The 20,272-nt window shown below is 43.1% G+C and overlaps 1 protein-coding gene across 1 annotated transcript in view; it reads right to left on the minus strand.

The window, feature by feature from the left end:
• OSBP2 (oxysterol binding protein 2) overlaps positions 1-20,272 on the minus strand; it is a 244,883-nt gene that overhangs the window by 46,241 nt on the left and 178,370 nt on the right. Inside the window, exons 4-7 of the mRNA XM_066603181.1 lie at positions 18,990-19,188; positions 14,100-14,217; positions 10,919-10,985; positions 10,299-10,466 (exon numbers count right to left, since the gene is read on the minus strand). Of these exons, the coding sequence (XP_066459278.1) occupies positions 10,299-10,466; positions 10,919-10,985; positions 14,100-14,217; positions 18,990-19,188 (552 nt within the window). The remainder of the gene's footprint in view (positions 1-10,298; positions 10,467-10,918; positions 10,986-14,099; positions 14,218-18,989; positions 19,189-20,272) is intronic.

Here is a 20,272-nt window from a genome sequence, read left to right on the forward strand (position 1 = left end):
ACATATTGTATCCAAGCTAGAGGCAGTACAACAGGGTACTAGAGCCTCCATGCCCACACGTATCACACATTGTATCCAAGCTAGAGGCGGTACAATAGAGCACTAGAGGCTCCCTGCAAGTGTTCAGTTTTCTGCAATAAATTGTCCTTTTGCTCTGATATTGTAATCACTTACTTATATCAACATTACAAATCGCACAGAAAACGTCTAGCCATGGTGGAGTGCAACCCAGATGACCCAAAACTGGAGAGCAAATGTTGACATTTTGGGGTGCTGGGAGGTAAAGCAGTCAGGAATAAGATATTATTCTATATGCAATTTGTAAGATGCTATTATTTTAACTGCTACACTGAAGACTTTCATTGATTACCTGCAGATTTATTCATGCATGCTGTCATTTGTTAATAACGAATCGTTGTATTGTTCGCAGGTTGCAGGGGTATTACATGACAATTTTGTTAGATTTCTGTTATAATCACAATGCCTTTGACAGAACAATCTAGATGTGAACCTTAATCAATGAACAGGCTTTGATTTTCCTGCTTTCTTCCTTGTTCTAGTATTCTGTGTTCTGATAGATTGAAATCCTCTGGAGATGACAGATACAATCAAGGCTCCTTACACTCTACAACTTGATAGACACCACATGGTTTATCCCCAACCAGATCACGTAAGACGACGACGCTTAGAAATCTCAAATCCCTCATACCTGGTATCAGCTGTGCAATAAACTGAACCACTGAAGTGTGTAATTCCATATGTAGCTGCTATTAAATAAGGACACCGGAAACAGCTATACACACTATTGGAGAGATTAAGCAACACAGACCAATTTCCACTGCAAACATAAATCATAACGTGATTTCCAGGAGTAAACCTGCCTAAAGGAACTGAAATCTTAAATAAGATCAACCAGAGCAAAACTGTAAATACTCCTTTGCCTTAAGTCTTAAAGGGATTGTACCACAATTACAAGATATCCTCTATCCACAGGATAGGGGATAACTTACTGATGGGTGTGAGAGCCGATCTCGAGAATAGGGGTCCCGTGTTCCCCTCCACCTGTCACTGCGGGGTCGCTTCATTCTCCTGCAGTGACATCAGAATGAATGCAGAATTGGCCAAGCATGCAAGGCTGCTTCTCCATTCATTTAAATAGGGTTGTAGGAAATAGCCAAGTGACAAGCCCTGGTATCTCCGGCAGTGTAATTAAAAGTGAATGGAGCAGCATTGAGCTTGCACCCCCATTCTTGAGATCAATGAAGGGATAACTTGTGATCCAGGTACAGCCCCTTTAAACTATGAAGAAATATATTTAAAGGAGTTGTCCCATGAAAACAAGTTATCCTCTTCATACAGGGGATACCAAGAACTGGGGACTGGAGCATAGTAATATTACTAGTAATTATTAGAAAATGATAGTACCAGTATTTATGGTGGTGCAATGCGCCACACAGCTGTGCTACATGCTAAATCCATTATGATTCCCACACATGACACACACAGCTCTACTACATCTATCCGGACCCCACACATTACACACACAGCTCTACTACATCCATCCTGATTCCCACACATTATACACACAGCTCTACTACATGCCACACACAGTTCTACTACATCCATCTTGATTCCCGCACATTACACACACAGCTCTAACTACATTGTACATCCATTATGATTTTCACACATCATACACACAGCTCAACTACATCCATCTTGATTTCCACACATTACACATGCAGCTACTACATGAATGCTGACCCCACATATTAAACACACAGCTCTGCTACATGATACATCCATTATGATCCCCACACATCACACACACACAGCTCTACTAGATCAATCTTGATTCCCACACATTACACACACAGCTCTGCTACATGGTACATCTATTATGATCCCCACACATACAGCTCTACTACATAGTACATCTATTATGATCCCCACACATCACACACACAGCTCTACTACATCCATCTTGATTTCCACACATTACACACAGAGCTCTACTACATTCATCCTGATTCACACACGACACACACAGCTCTGCTACATGCTGATTCACACACATCACACACAGCTCTGCTACATCAACATCCATCCTGATTTCCAGACATCACCAGCTCAGTTGACCAAGGGCGCATACAGTGATGAGCCCCTGGTCATGTGATCTCTGACTCCACCCACACAGGTGATCACATGACAGTGACATCATCACAGGTCCTGGTGACTGCTGTCGGCTTATCCAGTATACAGTACTTTCTACCAAACTGCACAAAGGCTCTTCCCACAGCTGTGACGACACCTAAGGACCTTCAGCCCACCGGATCTCTGTGGTGGTGGTAGGTCAGTATCTCCCTTCAGGACTCCTGAGTTATGTCTGAGATAATAACAACTTAGTTGTATTATCATTTTGTTATATTTGTCCACCCCTTTTCAAGAGCCCTAGCTGTGTCGTTCTTCTGTCTGTCAGGCTCTGTGTTTTATATATGTTGTAGGACCTTCGATGATGTCATCAGGGGGTGGGGCGAGAACATCACAAGGGACGGAGCATCATACTAGCGGACAAGTGGTCGTTAGTAGTATGATAACCTCCCATCGATTTTATCATTTTACATACGGAATTTGAAACTTTCTCTCCATTTCTAATAAAACTCTCCTTTTACTGCTGGGTATATGAAATCCAACAGTCCATCAAAGGCTTCATGCACACTAATGTATTATGGCTCTGCAAACTACCAATTAGTATGGAACCGTAATCTGGTGCCCGTAGACGTTTATGGGGCCAGACTGTGCCTCTGTATGCCTCATGGCATGTTCCATCAGATGCCATATTACACAATATCTCCATAACATGGCACTCTATGGAGACCACATATGATATGCTTCCGAGCTCCAGTGAGTCTGCGTTCCTCTGACTTTGCCGCATGCATGACAGACAAGACTATATGGTCATAGATCATATACAGTAGACGAGGAGATCTAGCTAGAAGATATATTGATCCTAGAAGGGCTGAAATATGGCCATGTGGTAGTGCAGACACAGAACAGAGGGGAATTGGTGGTGAGGAAATCAAACAGCATAGCAATCTAGATTCATATACTCGGAAAGCTCTAAGTACCTTATAGTAATGGCTGCCATTCAGCGCCGCTTTAACTATAGGGCAAACACCGGGGCCCATGGCAGCAGCACTACTTTCAACTGTATCCGTGTCCTCAGGATGTGGATATAGTTGAAAATTATTGTGGAGCTGCAAAAATAATAAAAATATCTCTTGAGTACCCACCCGCTCCAGTCCTATGGTCTTTTGTGAACGTCCGGGTCCACGTGCTTAAATGGACATGTGACCGAAAGAGCGGGAAGGGGAGTGTAGCCTGCAGGATTAGGCGAGTATATCGTATCTGTTCTTATCTGTTGTAGCTTCCAAGAACTTCGGGGGCGGAGGGGCTATGGTGGGTGGGGGGACCATTTTAATGCCCTTGCATTGGGTCTAATAGGGTATTAAAATGGCCCTGCTGTTACTACGATAGTAGTTGTCACCCAGCATCTATTACCTGAGGAGGAGACTAAGATAAGTCTATAATGACTGAGTATTAAAAAAAATTATGCCAGAAGAAAATTTGTAAATAAGTAGAAAACCCTTTTTTGAGAATCGTTTTCTCCCCAGACACGTCTAACTAAATCCTCTCAATAAACAAATTCACAGACACAGTAACAAAGATGGAGAGATGTTAAAAAGGTCTCCTCCCCGCAAGACGCCAGCCTTAAAATAGAAGGTACAAAGTAATACTCTGAGCTCATGGCAGCTCCCACCTCCACTGCTGAAATCTCACTTTTATTTTTGTCTGAAATATTTCATCTGTTGCAGCCGCTTCTCCAGCCTCTGCCTCGGTCCCTGTGCAATAAATCCTCTAAATTAAAAAGAATCCATGCTGTTAAGCTGTCATCTTCACCTCAGCAAAGCCTGCGCGCGCCTGACCTTGTCTGCCTCATTAGAACTTTCCCCAGGTGTTTTCCGACGTTTTGCTTTATCTAGCATCTGTATGGATTACTCATCAGCAACCGGCAAGAAAAAGAAATTAGCCGAATTATACCGGCTACAGGGGATTGCAAGCAAATCGGGAAGAAAACACTGTTGTGTGTGATATCCTACCGGAATGACATATTACTGGAAGAATTAGGACACAGCATTAAATATATACTGTAAATAATTACTTCATCTATAACTTAGGGCTCGTTCACATCCGCGTTGGAGATCCTCTTTGGAGTCTCCTTTGCAGATTTCCGTTAAAATCCAAGATGAAATAGTGCTGCATGCAGAGCTATTTTGTCCTGGAAAAAGCCAGAGGACATAAAGGAATCCGGATGGACTCCATTATAGTCTGTCCAGTGCCACTAAAAGCCCATTTACACGCAAAGATAATATTTTAAATGATTGAAAGTTTTAGCAATCATTTTGCATAAAGTGTTAATGGACACTAATGTCCTTTAACACTTTATCATCTTCATTTGCATGTAAAAGGACCTCTGGGAGCTGTCTGCAGAGCCCAGCATGTGGTCTGACATCTGCACACAGCTGCATTGCTCTTGCAGGGGTCTGCCAGCAGAATACAATGTCATCTCCCGACTCCCGCGGACAACACAGCATGTGGTCTGTTGAGAGATGCTTTCTCTCTCTGCTGCGGAACAATGGATTTTAAGTTCACCTTAAAAATCATCAATGAGACGAAAAGTGCAGGATGGTAGCGTTTACACGCAATGATTATCGCTCATTTGCGGTCGCTTGAACAAATAGCGATGATCGTTGCGTGTAAATGGGCCTTGAGGACCAGCGTGTACTGAATCCAGCAGTTTTGGTTTTTCTGTTAGGTCAAATAACAGAATTAAATGACAGCATTGTGAACAAATCCTTAAAACAGGCGTTCGCACAGTTCCCATCAGATAAAAAATGTTGTGCCATGATTGAAATCATTCCTGATTGGAACTAGTGTATTTTTGCTTTACCCAACAGAGAAATTCTCAATGTAGTTTAAAACTGAAGCAATAGTTTCTAGCAATCAAGAATTTCTCAAACGTATGAAATCTTATTACAGTATAAGAAGCCAGGAAAAAAAGTAGAACTGCCTTCATATACCATTTTATCAGGTAGAATTTCACATGGAAAACTTTGTTTTTCACCACAATCTCCCCTTAATGTCAAACAACCACTTTAATCAGGTTTTCCAGCTCTTCATGACATATCCACAGGCTAGGTCATCAACAGCTATTCATGGGGGCCTGCCTCCCTGGACCCAGCCAATCATCTATTTGCTAGGCAAGTTTTCACTCTGTATGGAGCAGGAAGCAGAGAGCTCTGTACATTGTGCAGTGGACCAGCATGGTATTGCAGGCACAACTTCTATTCACTTTATAGCTATCACTATTGGCCTTTTCCCTATAAACAAATCTTAGTTTTACTGCTTAGTTTGATGATGCATCAACCCATTTACAATATTTTAATGTAACATCATTTAAATTGTTGGGCTTTTCTCTCAGTTGTTTATTTGTTATACGCTTGATGAAGGGGCCTCTGAGCTCTGAAAGCTTGCAAATATAAATTTTCTGGTTAGCCAATAATGGCTAATGCCCACGGACGGATTTCTGCTGCGTTTCCCGCAGCCGAAATCCGCAACAGAATTCCGCAGCTATTGGGTTCTATTGAGCCTAATAGCTTACCTGCTGCCAATGCTCACATGCAAAATTCTGCCACGGATTTCCGCTGCGGGAAAAAAACGCGGCATGCTCTATTTCACAGAGGATTTCCCCCCTGTCCACAACCGTAATTTCGCTGGCGGTAATCACGCCGTCTGAAGCTTTCCATAGCGTTGCTATGGAAAGCGCCGGCCCTGTGTCCACGAACAGAGAATCATTGCGATTCTCACCTCGTCTGTGTCTCCTCGTCACCTGCCTCTCTGCTCCCATAAAGTTCAATGAACACAGTCACTCATCCCTCTCCTCCCACCCCTAGTGCTTCCTGAAAGTCATTTCAGTGGACAGAAACTTAAGTGGAAAGGTAACCCCTAGTGGCCAGAATCTTAGAGGGATTTGCTTTCAGCACAAAAACCTAATTTTAGGTAAATAATATAAATAGCAGTTTTGCTGGTTATCACGCTGGCTACCATATAATTAAAAGTTGCTTGAAAACTTAGTGAGCATTTAAATAGAGAAGAGAAGAAAAGGAATGGGTCCATAAGTGAGTTCTTAGTTCTTAGTCCTCATTCCGTTTTTTAAAATATTTTGATATAGTTATAGTTAGTTAGTTTCAACAACCCCCCCTTTTTCTTCAAAACTGAACAGTACATACTGTGCAATACTAAAATGATCCCCTATGTGTGGTTGGGTGTAGGATGTTTGCCTGTTTGACGGAGAGTTTCTTTTAAAATCAAACTTAGGTGGAAAATTAGTGCATTTGTCAATGAAAATCTCGAAAAACAAACTGACATTGTATGAAAACTATTTATATGAACATGCGGCTTCACTTAACTAATTAGCTACTTAACAGTCTATGCAAAGATGATTGCTCAAAACTGTCTTTTGAGCGATCATCTTTCAGTGTAAATGGGGCTAAAGTCAAAAACATATGGAACTAAAGGATATAAAGAGCACAGAAAATAGATGATATAACTATATATACTAACTAGAATGGAGAACTCTGCAGTTAAAAAGGCTATTGCTTATAGAGGGGATTAAAGGGTTTTTCTTGGCAAATACTATTGATAACCTATGCTTATTAAAATCAATGAGAGGTGTGCCTGCAATTACCAGCGGCACCCATTACATCGGGGTCAAAGCAAACTGCTCCTACTCCATACTCTGTGTGTTGTGGTGCTGACAGCAGGCGCTTGATGAGATAATTGGTCGGGGTCCTGAGTGGAGGGCCCTAAGCAATCCACCAGTGATTATACCAGGATTTCAAGTTGTCCCCCATCTCATTACTGAGACCCCCCCACCGAACTCGAGGATAGGACTCTACTGTTACTGCGCGGGCAGCTTGTCCCCTACAGTGATGTCACTCTGAATGGAGCGCTGGCCACACATGCGTGGTCAGCCCTCCATTCAATTCAATAGGGCTGACAGAAATAACTGAGTAGATGCCATTCGGGTATTTCAGCAGTCCCATTGAAAGTGAAAGGAGTGCTGGTAGCGACAACAAATTTGTCAATGATACAAAGCTAGGAGAGATAGCTAATACTAGAGAAGAGAGACAGAGGATTCAAAAAGATCTAGACAAGCTACAACAATGGGCGACGATTAATGGGGAGAACGCAAATTCCTACATCTTGGCAAGACAAATGAAAAAACACATACAGAATGAGAGAAAGAGTGCTAAGCAGCAGCACGCGTTAAAAAGACCTGGGTATACTGATAGACCACAGACTGAATATGAGTCAACAGTGTGATGCAGTAGCAAAAAACGCAAAAACAATTCTGAGATGTATTAAGAGAAGCATAGAGTCTAGATCACGTGAGGTCATTATCCCCCTCTACTCTTCCTTAGTCAGACCTCATCTGGAATACTGTGTCCAGTCCTAGGCACCCCAATTTAAAAAACACATTGACAAACTGGAGCAAGTTTAGAGAAGAGTTACCAGGATGGTCTGCAAATCATGTCCTATGAGAAACGGTTTAAGGATCTGGGAATATTTAGTTTTCAAAGAAGAAGGCTGAGATGAGATTTAATAGTGGTCTACAAATATCTGAAGGGCTGTCACAGTTATTAGACAGATATGAGGAAAAACATTTTTGACAGTGAAGGTGATAAATGAGTGGAACAGGTTGCCATGGGAGGTGGGAAGTTCTTCTTCAATGTAAGTCTTCAAAAGGAGGTTGGACAAATATCTGTCTGGGATGAATTAGACCCAATGTCCATGGGCAAATCCGATTTGCGGAATCCGTGCGGGTCACCCGCACGACAGATACGCAAATCAAGCCACCCATAGGAATACATGGGCATCCGCAAATGCATTAAAGGATGCAGATTTGTTTTGCGGACCTTTCAATCCGGAAAACAAATCGCAGCATGCTCCATTTTGCTGCGGATCCCGCACAGCCAGCGCTTCCGCACACATTCGCAGTGAAAAAGAAAAAAGATCCGGACAGGACGCAGGAGATCCGCACCGGATCCGGACAGGTAAAAAAATGTCCTCAGCTGCGGGGAGGGTGGGATTCCGCTGCGGGAGGAATCCGATCTGTCCGTGGATATGAGGTCTTATGGAATCCTGCATTGAGCAGACAGTTGGATCGGATGACCCTGGAGGTTCCTTCCAACTCTACCATTCTATGATATGATTCGGTTGCCTTCTCACTGCGAGGGGTTTGGGATACCTGTTCTTGAGACCAGTGAGGGTCTCAGCAATGAGACACCCACCGATTAGCAAGTAATCCCCTATCTTGTGGATAGGGAATAACTTTAAATTCTGATACAACCCAAAAGCTTTGAATCATGGACTATAAAAAACAATGTACAACACACCAACGTGCAATCCATAAAAGCTAGTACAAATGTTATATTATAAAGCATTGTTTGTGGATTACTTCATGTAAGGAGCTGTAATTTGCTGTGTGTATGATGGTGACATTGTATAACGTAGGAATTTATATAGGACTGTTATTTGGTTAAGGCATAGCACTGTTATTTTGGCACCACCTTTTATAACACTGATAGATCACCATTTTATGGTAGAGTTATTTGTACCCTGGATGGGAGCGCACCGTAGCAGGGACACCAACAGAGGATACCATGCAGGGCACCACAGAAGCAGAGGGCCAGCCCCAGTGATGCCAGACTCTTGGAGTGCAGTGGATGCCAGACTGGATGATACCCATCTATTCAGCTCTGGATGGTCTTAGAAAATGCTGAAGATTTTGCACACAGCTTCACAAAGGCAGATGGTGCTCCATTATGTCTACATTTTCTAGTATGCCCATATTCTAGTTACACCCTATTTCCTAAGCTTCACAAACGCAGATGGTGCTCCATTATGTTTCCATTTTCTAGTATGCCCAATAGTTACACCCTATTTTCTAATTGGGTTTTAAAGAATACCCTGTCTAAAATTGCTTGACCTTTTCCAGTAACATAATGACCACACAGATTTTATGGAACATATCTGAAGTAAGAAAAATACCAGTACTACCTATATGATAAAGAATTACTCAAAGGGAACCTGTCACGTCCTATAGGCATCATCATAAACTAAGTTTTTGTCAGGGGTGACACAAGCCGTTCTGCTGCCTGAGGCAAGTGTAAAATGGTACCTTCTCACATCCTCCCCGACGCACACAAAAAACCCCACTCATTTTACATAGAAAGTGCCAATACATGTGATAGCCAACATATATTTAAACCATTTAGAGTTATCTCAGTGGCAGAGTAATAGTCACCCCCGTTGGTGGCCCCAATATTTAATAGGGACCCCTTATAGTGGCCCCCATAGTAATAGTCCCCCATAGTAGTAATAGTGTCTCCCATAGTAGCCCCAGTAGTAATAGTGTCTCTCATAATGACCCCAATTGTAATAGTGTCCCCCGTTGTGGCCCCAGTATTAATAGTGTCCCCAGTATTAATAGTGCCCCCCCATTGTGGCCCCAGTATTAAGTGTCCCCCGTTAGTAGCCCCAGTAGTAATAGTGGCCCCCAGCTTGGCAGCAACTCGACAAGCATTTAGTTTACTTATAGTCTGCAGTTCCAGTCCAGGTGGCAATTACTGTATTTCTATATTTTTTATCAGGCATTAATCTGGCCAATACAAATTAAATACTGACTGGGCAGCAACTCGCCACCCCTATGAGGTCCTGCAGACTGTCAATTGAGGCGACAGACTCAGGTTGATTATTCGTAGGGGCATTCCTGATTATTATACTTATACAACTGGAAATTTAGAGTCCGGGGATGAACTTCTTAGACTTACCTAGACCCCTATTCCCTCACTGTCACCTCTGTAAATTGGCGCTCGGTCTTTGAATGTGACCCTTTTTTCAGTCAGTGGGCACACATACTGGTCTCTATGGGAGTGCACTGACTGAAGAAAAGAGTCATGCACATACACCGAGCACCGACTTCCAGGAGTGACAGCGAGGGAATAGGGGGGTGGGTATAAAGTGTACACCCGCCAACTCCATGTTCCCCGTCCTATAAATTTTGTTTCTGGTGCTTATGGAACATGACAGGTTCTCTTTAAGCTATATAGATGTGGAAATAAAAGCATGGCCTGGAATAAACGTATTTATGTATAAGCGGACTGGTCACTCACAGGCATGGGGATCTTCGATAGCTCTTTTCCTATGCAGTTTTTCATTATACTCCAGAGATTAAGGCTGTAGTTTGGTTTGTCTGGAATCCGAGTCCTTCTTCTTTTCTTGGGTAAGAGATCTTTGCGTTTAGAGTCATAGTAGCTGCTTTCATGTGAGCTGTGGAATACCTGGGCAAGAGATGTAAACCAAAGGCATTACCCATTACTACTGCAGAACTTTATCATGCAATGGATAATCTAATTATGTGTCTGCAATAGTAAGGGTCAAGTATGGCCGAAAATGATTTAGTATTGTCTTGTAGATGCTCCCCAAGCTACAGAAAGTAACATGAATGTGCATATTAACAATGAGATTGAAAGTAATTAATCAAAGGCCAGACAGTCTTATAACTTATGTCTATGGGTACATCAATGTTCAATGACTGCCACCTATCCTGGTAGCCTTAAAGTTGATGTAAGTTACAGCTGTTTTGCTGACAGAGCCTGCCAATGTCAGTTGTATCAGCATACAGATGCCATCGAGAGCAATGGAAGCCGTAGAACTAGCTAGGCTGGTTTTCAGTTCTTTGTTCATTTCTGCTCTGTGTATTGTCATTTGTTGTGACAAGGAATATACTTACATTGTCTTCTAGATGCCAATCATCATGGTGGCCTCCACTTGCACTGCTCAGATTGCTGCCAGAACGCCTGCCAATACACAGATAAATACATTACTAGGACAAACATCTTATAAAAAAACAGGTAATTATCTACAGCACATTCTGGATTTTCTCCTAATTAAACACAACAGGTTTGATGAATCAAAATATGACTTTCTAGACAGCATATGGCACTTGTGATTTAGGTAAGACATAGTGGTATACAAGCCTGTGCTTCATCAGCTGTCAAGCCTATTCCTGAAAAATGAACTCACAAGACCAAACCTACAGCAAAAAGTCATATTCTGCTTCTTGACTACATACACAAGTTTAGTTGAGGAATAGGGACAAACTCTAGCCCATCACAGGCAATACGGTCGGTTTTTGTGAGTGGAAGTTGGTCACACCACATTTACTAACATGTACAGTAGTAAACTTCTTTTATTTATCAGACTTAAAGGGAAAAGGTCACCAACTAGAAGCACTATAAACTAAGTTATGGTGGTGCTTACAGTTTAGGTGATGTTGAGTCCGGAGAGCTTCTTTTCATACTCACCCGGTCCCCGTTTCCTCTGGTGTCCCCCCAGTGAAGTCAGCACGTTCACCAGCTTGACTCTGAGGGCATCCTCGTTCATCTCTATGGGAGTGCGTGCGCACAGCCCTCTGTGCCTTCAGCTCCCCGTACTCCATGTCATCTAAACTATAAGCACATAACTTTGTTTATGGTGTATATTGCTGGTGACACACTCCCTTTAGTGTGGTTGCCTGGGACTTTTATATTGATGACCTATTCCCTTAGGACAGATCATCAATAGTTGATCAGTAGGGATCCGCCACTCAGGATCCCCACCTGTTTGCTGGGCCACCTGCTATTGCAGATAACATTGTCAACATTGCCGTAGCCCAAGATGGCACTGCAGCAGTTCCCAATTAATTTAATAGGAGCTGTGCCTGCAATACTTAAGGCCCATTTAGACACAACGCTTATCGCTCAAAAGATGTCTTTTGAGCGATAATCGTTTTGTCATTTACAGCACAAGATGATCGCTCAAGATGAGCGATCACCTTGTGCTGCGAATGGAGGATGCAAAAGACAAGCGGGGTGTCCCCGCTTGTCTTCTGCATCCAGCTGTTCCTCGCTCCGAGTGCATGGCTGTTATACAGCCAAGCGCTCGTAGCGGAGGATGCAGAAGACAAGCGGGGTGTCCCTGCTTGTCTTCTGCATCCCGCTGTTCTCCGCATCGAGCGCCCGGCTGTTATACAGCCGAGTGTTCGGAGCGAAGGATGCAGAAGACAAGCGGGGTGTCCCTGCTTGTCTTTTGCATCCAGCTGTTTTCTGCACAGAGCAGCCGGCTGTTATACAGCCGAGCGCTCCGTGTAGGGTACGGAGAACAAGAGCCGACCGCTCTGTTCTTCATACCCAGCATGTCATCAGGGAGATCAGGGAGTGGGATACAACTGAAACAATAGTATCAGCTGTATCCTGCTGTGAATCCCTGATAAGGCTCATCACTGTCTTTCAGCTTGCCGAAAGACAATGATGAGCAACGGTTTAACGCAAACTGCACAATGTAAGTGCAGTTACACACAACGATTATTTTGAGCGAATTTTGAGCGATAACTGTTGTGTCTAAAGGGCCTTAACCTGGGCCCCTGCAATATGGATGAGGATAGTTCATCAATAGTAAAAATCCCAGACAACCTCCTTAAACTGGCTATTGGCTGGTTGCACAAACCATGCTGTTGATGCTAGATTAGTTAAACTACGATCAGCTTTTGAACTTGTTTTAATGAAAATGTGCTGAACCAACAGTTTTTGATCTTAGATTAACAAAACCAGTTTCACTTTATCTGAGATCAAAGTTTCTACTTGGACGAAATGTATTTCGCATGTTGACTGGCTATTGCAGTCAGGTGATCTTCCCAGCATTCATAGGGATTGTAAAAAAACATGGCCACTATCAGAAGCAAATTTGGGTGTAATTTCAGACTATCAGTCTAGTCTACCATCTTGGATTTCGCCAGTTTGATAATCCAAAAATGGAGGGTAAATTGAACCTAGATATGAACCACGATCATGGGCTAAATCGTATTGGTGCAACATTTTTCTACTTGATCTTAGAACAACCTCCTTTGATCTCAGATCTAAACTTTGGTGCAACGGGCACATATATGTTGGATCAAAGTCAGCAAAACTGACTGATTTGGGCGTGATCAGTTGCAATCACATATGTATGAGGCCATCTTACAGCCTCATTGAGAAGAAAGGATAGGTTTGTTGGATTTCAACATATCAGTCTTTTGTTCTCTTAAGAGACAAGCCAAAGTCAGGAGCGTCTAGCATCGGCATCATCCCCACTCCTCTTTGAAATAAACATATACATTCAGCCAAATGTACATATTCATGACTATGGCCGGCTTTACTATAGCCTGTAATACATCATCAACCGATAATACCGGCATCGTGATTACATCAAATAAGCCGGTTAGACCCAAACATAGCCAGAATATTAGTATATTGTAAATATCCATGTACTAAACTATATAAGTTGCCAATATAAGAGTAGAAATAGACTGAATAGCTGTCATTCAAATAAAATGCTGTAAAGCATATTTTAAAATACAGTGCGTGACACTGAAACATAAAACTTAATCTGTTCATAAATCCGTCATTAGCTTACACATGGAAGCAGAACCATTTAAGACTCCAACTATCTTTATATGGAGTTTTGAAGACGACCCTTCCCTTCCCTGGTTTATACATAGAAGTGAAGAATTCTGGGAGTGCGGCACGGCAATGTTAGATTTCTCCAGGCATTCCAACACAAAAGCCATCATGACAGGTGGGCAGTTGCTGTCCAAAAAGTCCCTGGCTGGTTATTACATAGTATATAAGAAATATTTCTCCGGGCAATATTGTGGGAAAAAATGGAAAAAACAGATCTTTGGACCAGTAGAGGCGCCGTCATCTGATGCGCGAGGACAATCAGATACGACATCTGTCGGTTTCATCAGTGCTGATCTACCAGTGATACTAAAGTTTACATCAGGGCAGTAAGGGAATCTCTGCCACAAGCGGCACTAGATGTCTCTCAGTCATGGGTTATGCATACAGGCATCATAGCAGATATGTCCGAGGTCTGTCAGATGTGACTAAGGCTACCTGTGCTGTTTGGGGTCAGTTGTTACTGTGATAAAGGCTGGTGCATCCTCCATGGCATCAAAGTACTCCGTCTCCTCATCTTCATCACTGGCCTCCCCTTTTACAGCTTGGACACTCCCTGACGGAAGCAAAATATACAAACAGTTATGATATACTAGTAGCATTGGAAGTTTTACCGAACCCTCCAGACTGATGACATAGTACTGTAGACTTGTTTATCATCTTGCTTTATTCATGTTAGTGAATGGCATCAGTGACATCCTTAGCCTGAAAAAGCATAAAGACCCAACACTTATCGCAGTCGTTTCTTAATCTGTTTAACCCCTTAAAGGGTTTTCCGGGCAAGAGACTATTGATGACCTATCTTCAGGGTAGATGGTCAATAGTCAATCACCGAGAACCCGCCGCTCTGGATTCCCATCAATGTGCTGATCACCTGGCCCACTGTCAACTCAACAGGGCCAGACGTCATCATAGAAGACATCATCAAAAGTGCCTTAGCTGGATGCACTTCCATTGAAATCAATGGGAGCTCAAGCTGCTAATACACTTCCAAGTCCGACCTGGGTGTTGGGAGTGGAAATGCTGGAAGTGTAATAGCCTACTTCAGCTCCCACTGATTTCAATGGGAGTGAAGCCAGCTAGGGCATATATGTGATGTCCCCTATGACAACATCCGACCCCACTGTACTGACAAGAGCCCAGGAGATCAAAACATCACTGGGGATCCTGAGTGGCGGGCCCCTGGCAATTAACTACTGATGATCTGTGCTGAGGAAAGATCATCAATAGGTTTTGCCCAGAAAACCCCTTTAAGAATGTGGCCATTCTTTTTCTCCTTCCTGCTTTTAAAAAATCATAACTTGTTTATTTTTCCGTTGCCATAGCCTTCCGAAGGCTTGTTTTGAGTTTTTTTTGTGGGACAAGTTCTAGTTTTCAACGATACCCATTACATATACCATTATAACAGAAGACAAGCATGATAAATTTCTTAACATCTGGACACCATGGATAAATTATGCCCTGCCTACAACGGGGACGAGCCTACTATCATCCCTATAAATTTATTTTCCTAAATACAATTTTACAGCTCCCATGCCCCTTGGGGTGGCAGCCCTGAGAGAGAGAACACCCTCAATGTTCCGGGAATTAGCTCCGCCCCCATCCTGCCTCTCCTCATTGAAAATAGTGTAGGGGGGTGGAGAGGAGGCAGAGAGGGGACGGGAGCTCAGAGCACTGCTCCTGTCTCTTCCAGCCTCCTCCCCCTGCAGAGAGAGACGCCGTATATCGGCTGGGCGTGAAAACCCAGCCGATATACGGTCGTCTGAATGCACCCTAAAAGTGCAAGCCATTAAAATAAATGCGTTGAAACCACATCCTTTTCTAACGTTAAAAATGGAATAGGGGGTTGAATTTTTGTTTAATTAAAATAAAACTTTATTTAACTTAGTTACTTTTTTTAGTTTCCATAAGGGAACTGGTGATCATCTAATCGCTTAAATAATATACTGCAGTACTTCAGTATTGCAGTATATTGTATTTCTGCAGGCATTCTATTTACAGGTGCCACAGGCACATCTTAATGGGCAGAAATACATGACATTCCCGGGGACTTTCACAACGCCTCCGAATGTCATGACATGCAATCTCATTGCAGGGGTGCTGTTCGGGAGACAGATGAAGCTCACTCCCTCTGTCAGGCCATTTAAATGGTTAACAGCTGTGATTGGAGTCATCTCTAATCATGGTCGTTGCGGGTGGGTGTCAGCTGTTGAAGACAGCCGACATTCACCATATATGTAGTGGACTTGGCTCCAAGGCCCGCTCCATGCAAACCCCACTGCCGAAGGTTTACCCCTTTAGCATTAAGGGGTTAAAAGAGTTTTCCCTTATATTTTTCATTAATAACCTTTCCTCAGGATTGGTCATCAATATCAGATAGGTGGGGGTCCGACACCCGGGGACACTCTCTGATAATCTGTTTACAAGGGGTGCAGCGACCGGAATTATTTAGCTTTGTGCAGCCGCCTGGAATGGTTCTGCAAGCTCAGTTATACAACAATATGGGAGCAGGTGATGCAAAAGTGAAGTGTCAGCCCAGCATAAGAACAGCAACAGTGAACATATTGTCCAAAAGAGAGAATACAAAAAGCCAAAGGCAGCACCAAAATACAAGACTGTAACTCTTATTTTAGGTTAAGGGGTCTTTAGCTGAAAACTTGACATACAAACACATTCACCGCCTTGCTCAGAAGTCACTTTGGTTTTCATTTTACACCATCGTCTGACATAAAAATCCTATTAGGTTCCAAATTTCCTCTCTTTTCAGTGACATACATTAACAATAGCAATATACAGGCTGGGCCATGGAAAAGTAGCCCGGCCCCCACACACTTATGAAAGTTGTGTAAAAGAAATTCTGTCCTTGTTGCTCATAGCAACCAATCATAGCGCAGCTTTCATTTCTTATATTAGTGAGCTAAAACGAAAGCTGTGCTGTGATTGGTTGCTATGAGCAACGACGACAGATTTTCTTTTAGACAGCTTTCATAAGAGTGTGGGGCCGGCTATATTTCCATGGGCCACCCTGTATTACGTCAGATTCGGTTCCCACTTTGTTAACATGCATATATGACATACTGGCCATTAACTGGCAAACATATATTCCATTCTACTAGTCATAATGAATTCAGCATAGATTTATAATGTTTCCAGAGACACAACTTAAACAAATACAATGGATTGGATTACAATGGATATATGAATATACACCTAAGAATTCGACCTCAGAGGGACTCACCCATTGTCACTTGTCAAAGTCAAAAACTCTGTAATCACTGCTAAAATTGTTATTGGTGCCAAGAGAAAATCCAGGAAGAATGAAAACCAGCGTCAGCTCAAAAACGCAGACCCACAAAATCCAATGACGGCTACTAGTGAAACGGATCCTAACAAAGTGGGTTTAGGATGTAGAAGTGCAGAGGGTCAAATTTAGCCCGGTTTTCTGGGTATAAAAATAATCAGCAGCTATTTCTGCACATAGTCTACTAACAAAAATAGTTGAGCATTCTAGACCTGCGGGACTGCTACAACATAAACTTCAGGAGTTACGACACCGAGGCTGGGAAAGGCTTCAGCTCCATGTCGACCAGCTACATGCAGTTGTGCAATTAGTTTTTATTTAGTTCGTTTTGCTACAATGAATCTAAAAAATTAAAATAAGTGAATTTGCAAATGGTATTGATTAAAAATACCACAGAGTTCTGTGCATCCAGCTTCTTTGCAAACCTATATATCGCCATGGTTACAGACTACAAATTCTAATCAGTATGTGAGTTGCGCCCATAGACAACGGGTGCAAAAAGCAACGCACAGCATACAGACAGCATCCATGTGCTGTACAATGTTCAGGGACCCCATATCCTGCATGCCCTAGTCTCATCCGTGAAAATGGACAACAGAATATGTAGCGATTTTATTCAGAAACCAAAACGGGTCATCTTTTCAGCCGAGTACTGAAGTACTCAAAAATAGCGGTACTCGGGTGCGTAAGTACTCGAAACGAGTACGTTCGCTCATCTCTACTCCTAATGTCAATCTGCCCTGATTGTAAGCAAACGTTTGTATGCAGTGAAGCCTTAAAGGGGTTGTCTAGTTGTAAATGATAAAAAATAGATCAATGTGAGCCTACTGCCCAGGACCTCTACTGATCAGCAAGGCTGGTGTTAGGGAGGGGCAAACTGGGCAATTGCTCAGGGCTCCCGTACCAAAGGGGGCACCTACACAATCTAAGACACTGACTTGACTTGCCAACGTGCAAGTGTACAGACAGAATGCAGCATTCTCCCTGAGCAGTGGTGTAGCAATAGGGGTAGCAACTGGGAGGCTCATAAGCTACAGAGCCCAAGGACCTTCCTCAGCACTAACATCTAACATGAACTTACAAGTGACAGACAACATGCTGCCACCTTCCTGTCACTACAGGAGGCCCCTGAGCTGTGATCTGTAGAAAATTTGTAGGAAATGCTTTTTAACCCCGTCCCGCTCCAGGACGTACATTTACAACCTCTCTTCATACAGCACAGGCGTCAGTGGTGTATTACAGCTGACAACCGCAGGCAATAGCTTCAATCGGCCGTGCGGCCAATCGTGGCTATTAACCCTTTAAATGCCACTGTCAATTCTGACAGCGGCATTTAAATCCCCCCCGCGGTGAGATTGGGGGAGCCATGCAGGTGTCATGGTAGCCGGGGGCTTGATAGAGTGCCTGTCAAATCGCAGTATGTCGTAATGCTATAGCATTATGTCATACTGCAGGAGTGATCAAAGCATTGCATATTGTAGTCCTCCAGGGGTGCTTAAAAGAAAAGTGAAAATAAAATCAATAAAGTTTTATTAATTGTAAAAAAAGGTATTCCAAGTTTAAATCATCCCCCTTTTGCCATATCTGTAATAAAAAAAATCTAAATCATAAAAAAATGCATATTTGGTATAGCTGCGCCAGTAAAAGTCTGATCTATCAAAGTAGCGCATTATTTACCCCGCACGGTGAACGATGTCCGAAAAAATGGGATAGTACAGAGGGGAGGGGCTTGGTGTTCTTGGTCTGGTATTGCAGATTGAGTAGTGGGGAGAGGCTCCTGCTGCAGCCGTTGCATTGCAGACAGATTTGTGAGAAGGAGGGAGGGAAAAGCCTTTTATGCTGTTCATACATTTGACTGCAATACGTGACAGAAAACAATCAAAGGAGAGGAGGATTTTGAAGATGAAATATTTTGCAGCCCATTTTCTTCTTTGTAGTGTTCCTTTAAGGGCCCCGATATCAGGATTTCCCAGTGGTTTGTTCTGCTACGTATTTATATTCAGACAACAGATGTGATGAAAATGTACCTTTTCCAGAACTGGGATTTCCTGTAGGGTTAGACGACAGACCAGGTGCTCCTCGGCAGGCTCTTTCCAGGCTATTATGCTGTTTTGCTAGCTGCTCTATGGTCTCTTCCAAACGAACTCTCTGCTCACGCTCAAACTGCAAAGCGCGATGCCATTTACGACTGTGGGATTCTGCTAATTCCAAGAAATCACGGCATGCCTAAAAAACAGAGAAAAAAGTGATCTATTTGGCAAAGAGTATATAGTAATAATCTCTTTCTAGGGATTTCTTCTAAATTATTACATACCTTAAAAGGTATGTAATAAGGCAATATAGTCGTTAAATCATGTGTCTATCAGCATTCAGGTGGAGGAGACAAGAGTTACAGAAGGGATGGGGTCATGACGTAATGCAAATTCAGTTATCTTCAATAACATATTTTTATTATTATCATTTCTTAAATGGTATCATGCATGAAAAAAGGTAAACCAGTTTTAATTCCTGTGTTTGTTGGCCGATTCGAGGTGTAAATAGAGCAAGGGGTGCAGACAAATGTAACCTGTATGGGGACAAACAACCATATCAACAATCATTCACCTGCACACTAGAGGTGATCTGCTGCTGGTAATGGGCAGTAACAAGTACCACTTGAAATGGGGCTCGTTCTTTCACACGGGCACAGCGATTTTCGGTCGGTCGTGTCATGGCTCCAGCACGACCGAAAATCGTGTGAACAAGAGGCAGCTGTGACCAAGTCATAGCTGCATCTCTAATTCACGCAGCCGTTCAGACAGCCTGGTCCGGCGAGTATACGCCAAGCCCAGGATACCATTGGGTGGGGGGAGACCGTTTAGCTGTGCTAAATGGCCTCCCCCCTCTCCACCCCCTTGCAAGGGGAGGGGGCGGGACAGGAGCTAGTGTGCCAAGCTTCCGCTTCCTCAGCTGCCAGCAATGGGAGGGGCCGTGGCGGGAGCTTAGCACACTAGTTCTCGCCCCGTCCCGCCCCCTGCCATTGCAAATAGCCACGAAGGGGTGGACAGGAGGAGGGAAGGGGGTGGGAGTTGAGCAGACACGCTGCTAAACTCCCTCCCACCTCCCTTCTCTGTCAGCTCGCATAGGCTCCCGTAGGAGTTAATGGGAGCTGCCGTCGTATTGTATGGATCCTTATGCAGGTAGTTTCATATATATAATCAACTGCAGTCTTTTAAAGATGATGAACAAGCAAATAAATAAGTAAAATAAAAGTAATAAAAAATAAATTATAATCCATAATTATGTATTTAATCGGGAGCCATGAAAGAAG

The sequence above is a fragment of the Eleutherodactylus coqui genome, chromosome 5 (assembly GCF_035609145.1).
Source record: "Eleutherodactylus coqui strain aEleCoq1 chromosome 5, aEleCoq1.hap1, whole genome shotgun sequence".
Taxonomy (NCBI): Eukaryota; Metazoa; Chordata; class Amphibia; order Anura; family Eleutherodactylidae; genus Eleutherodactylus; species Eleutherodactylus coqui.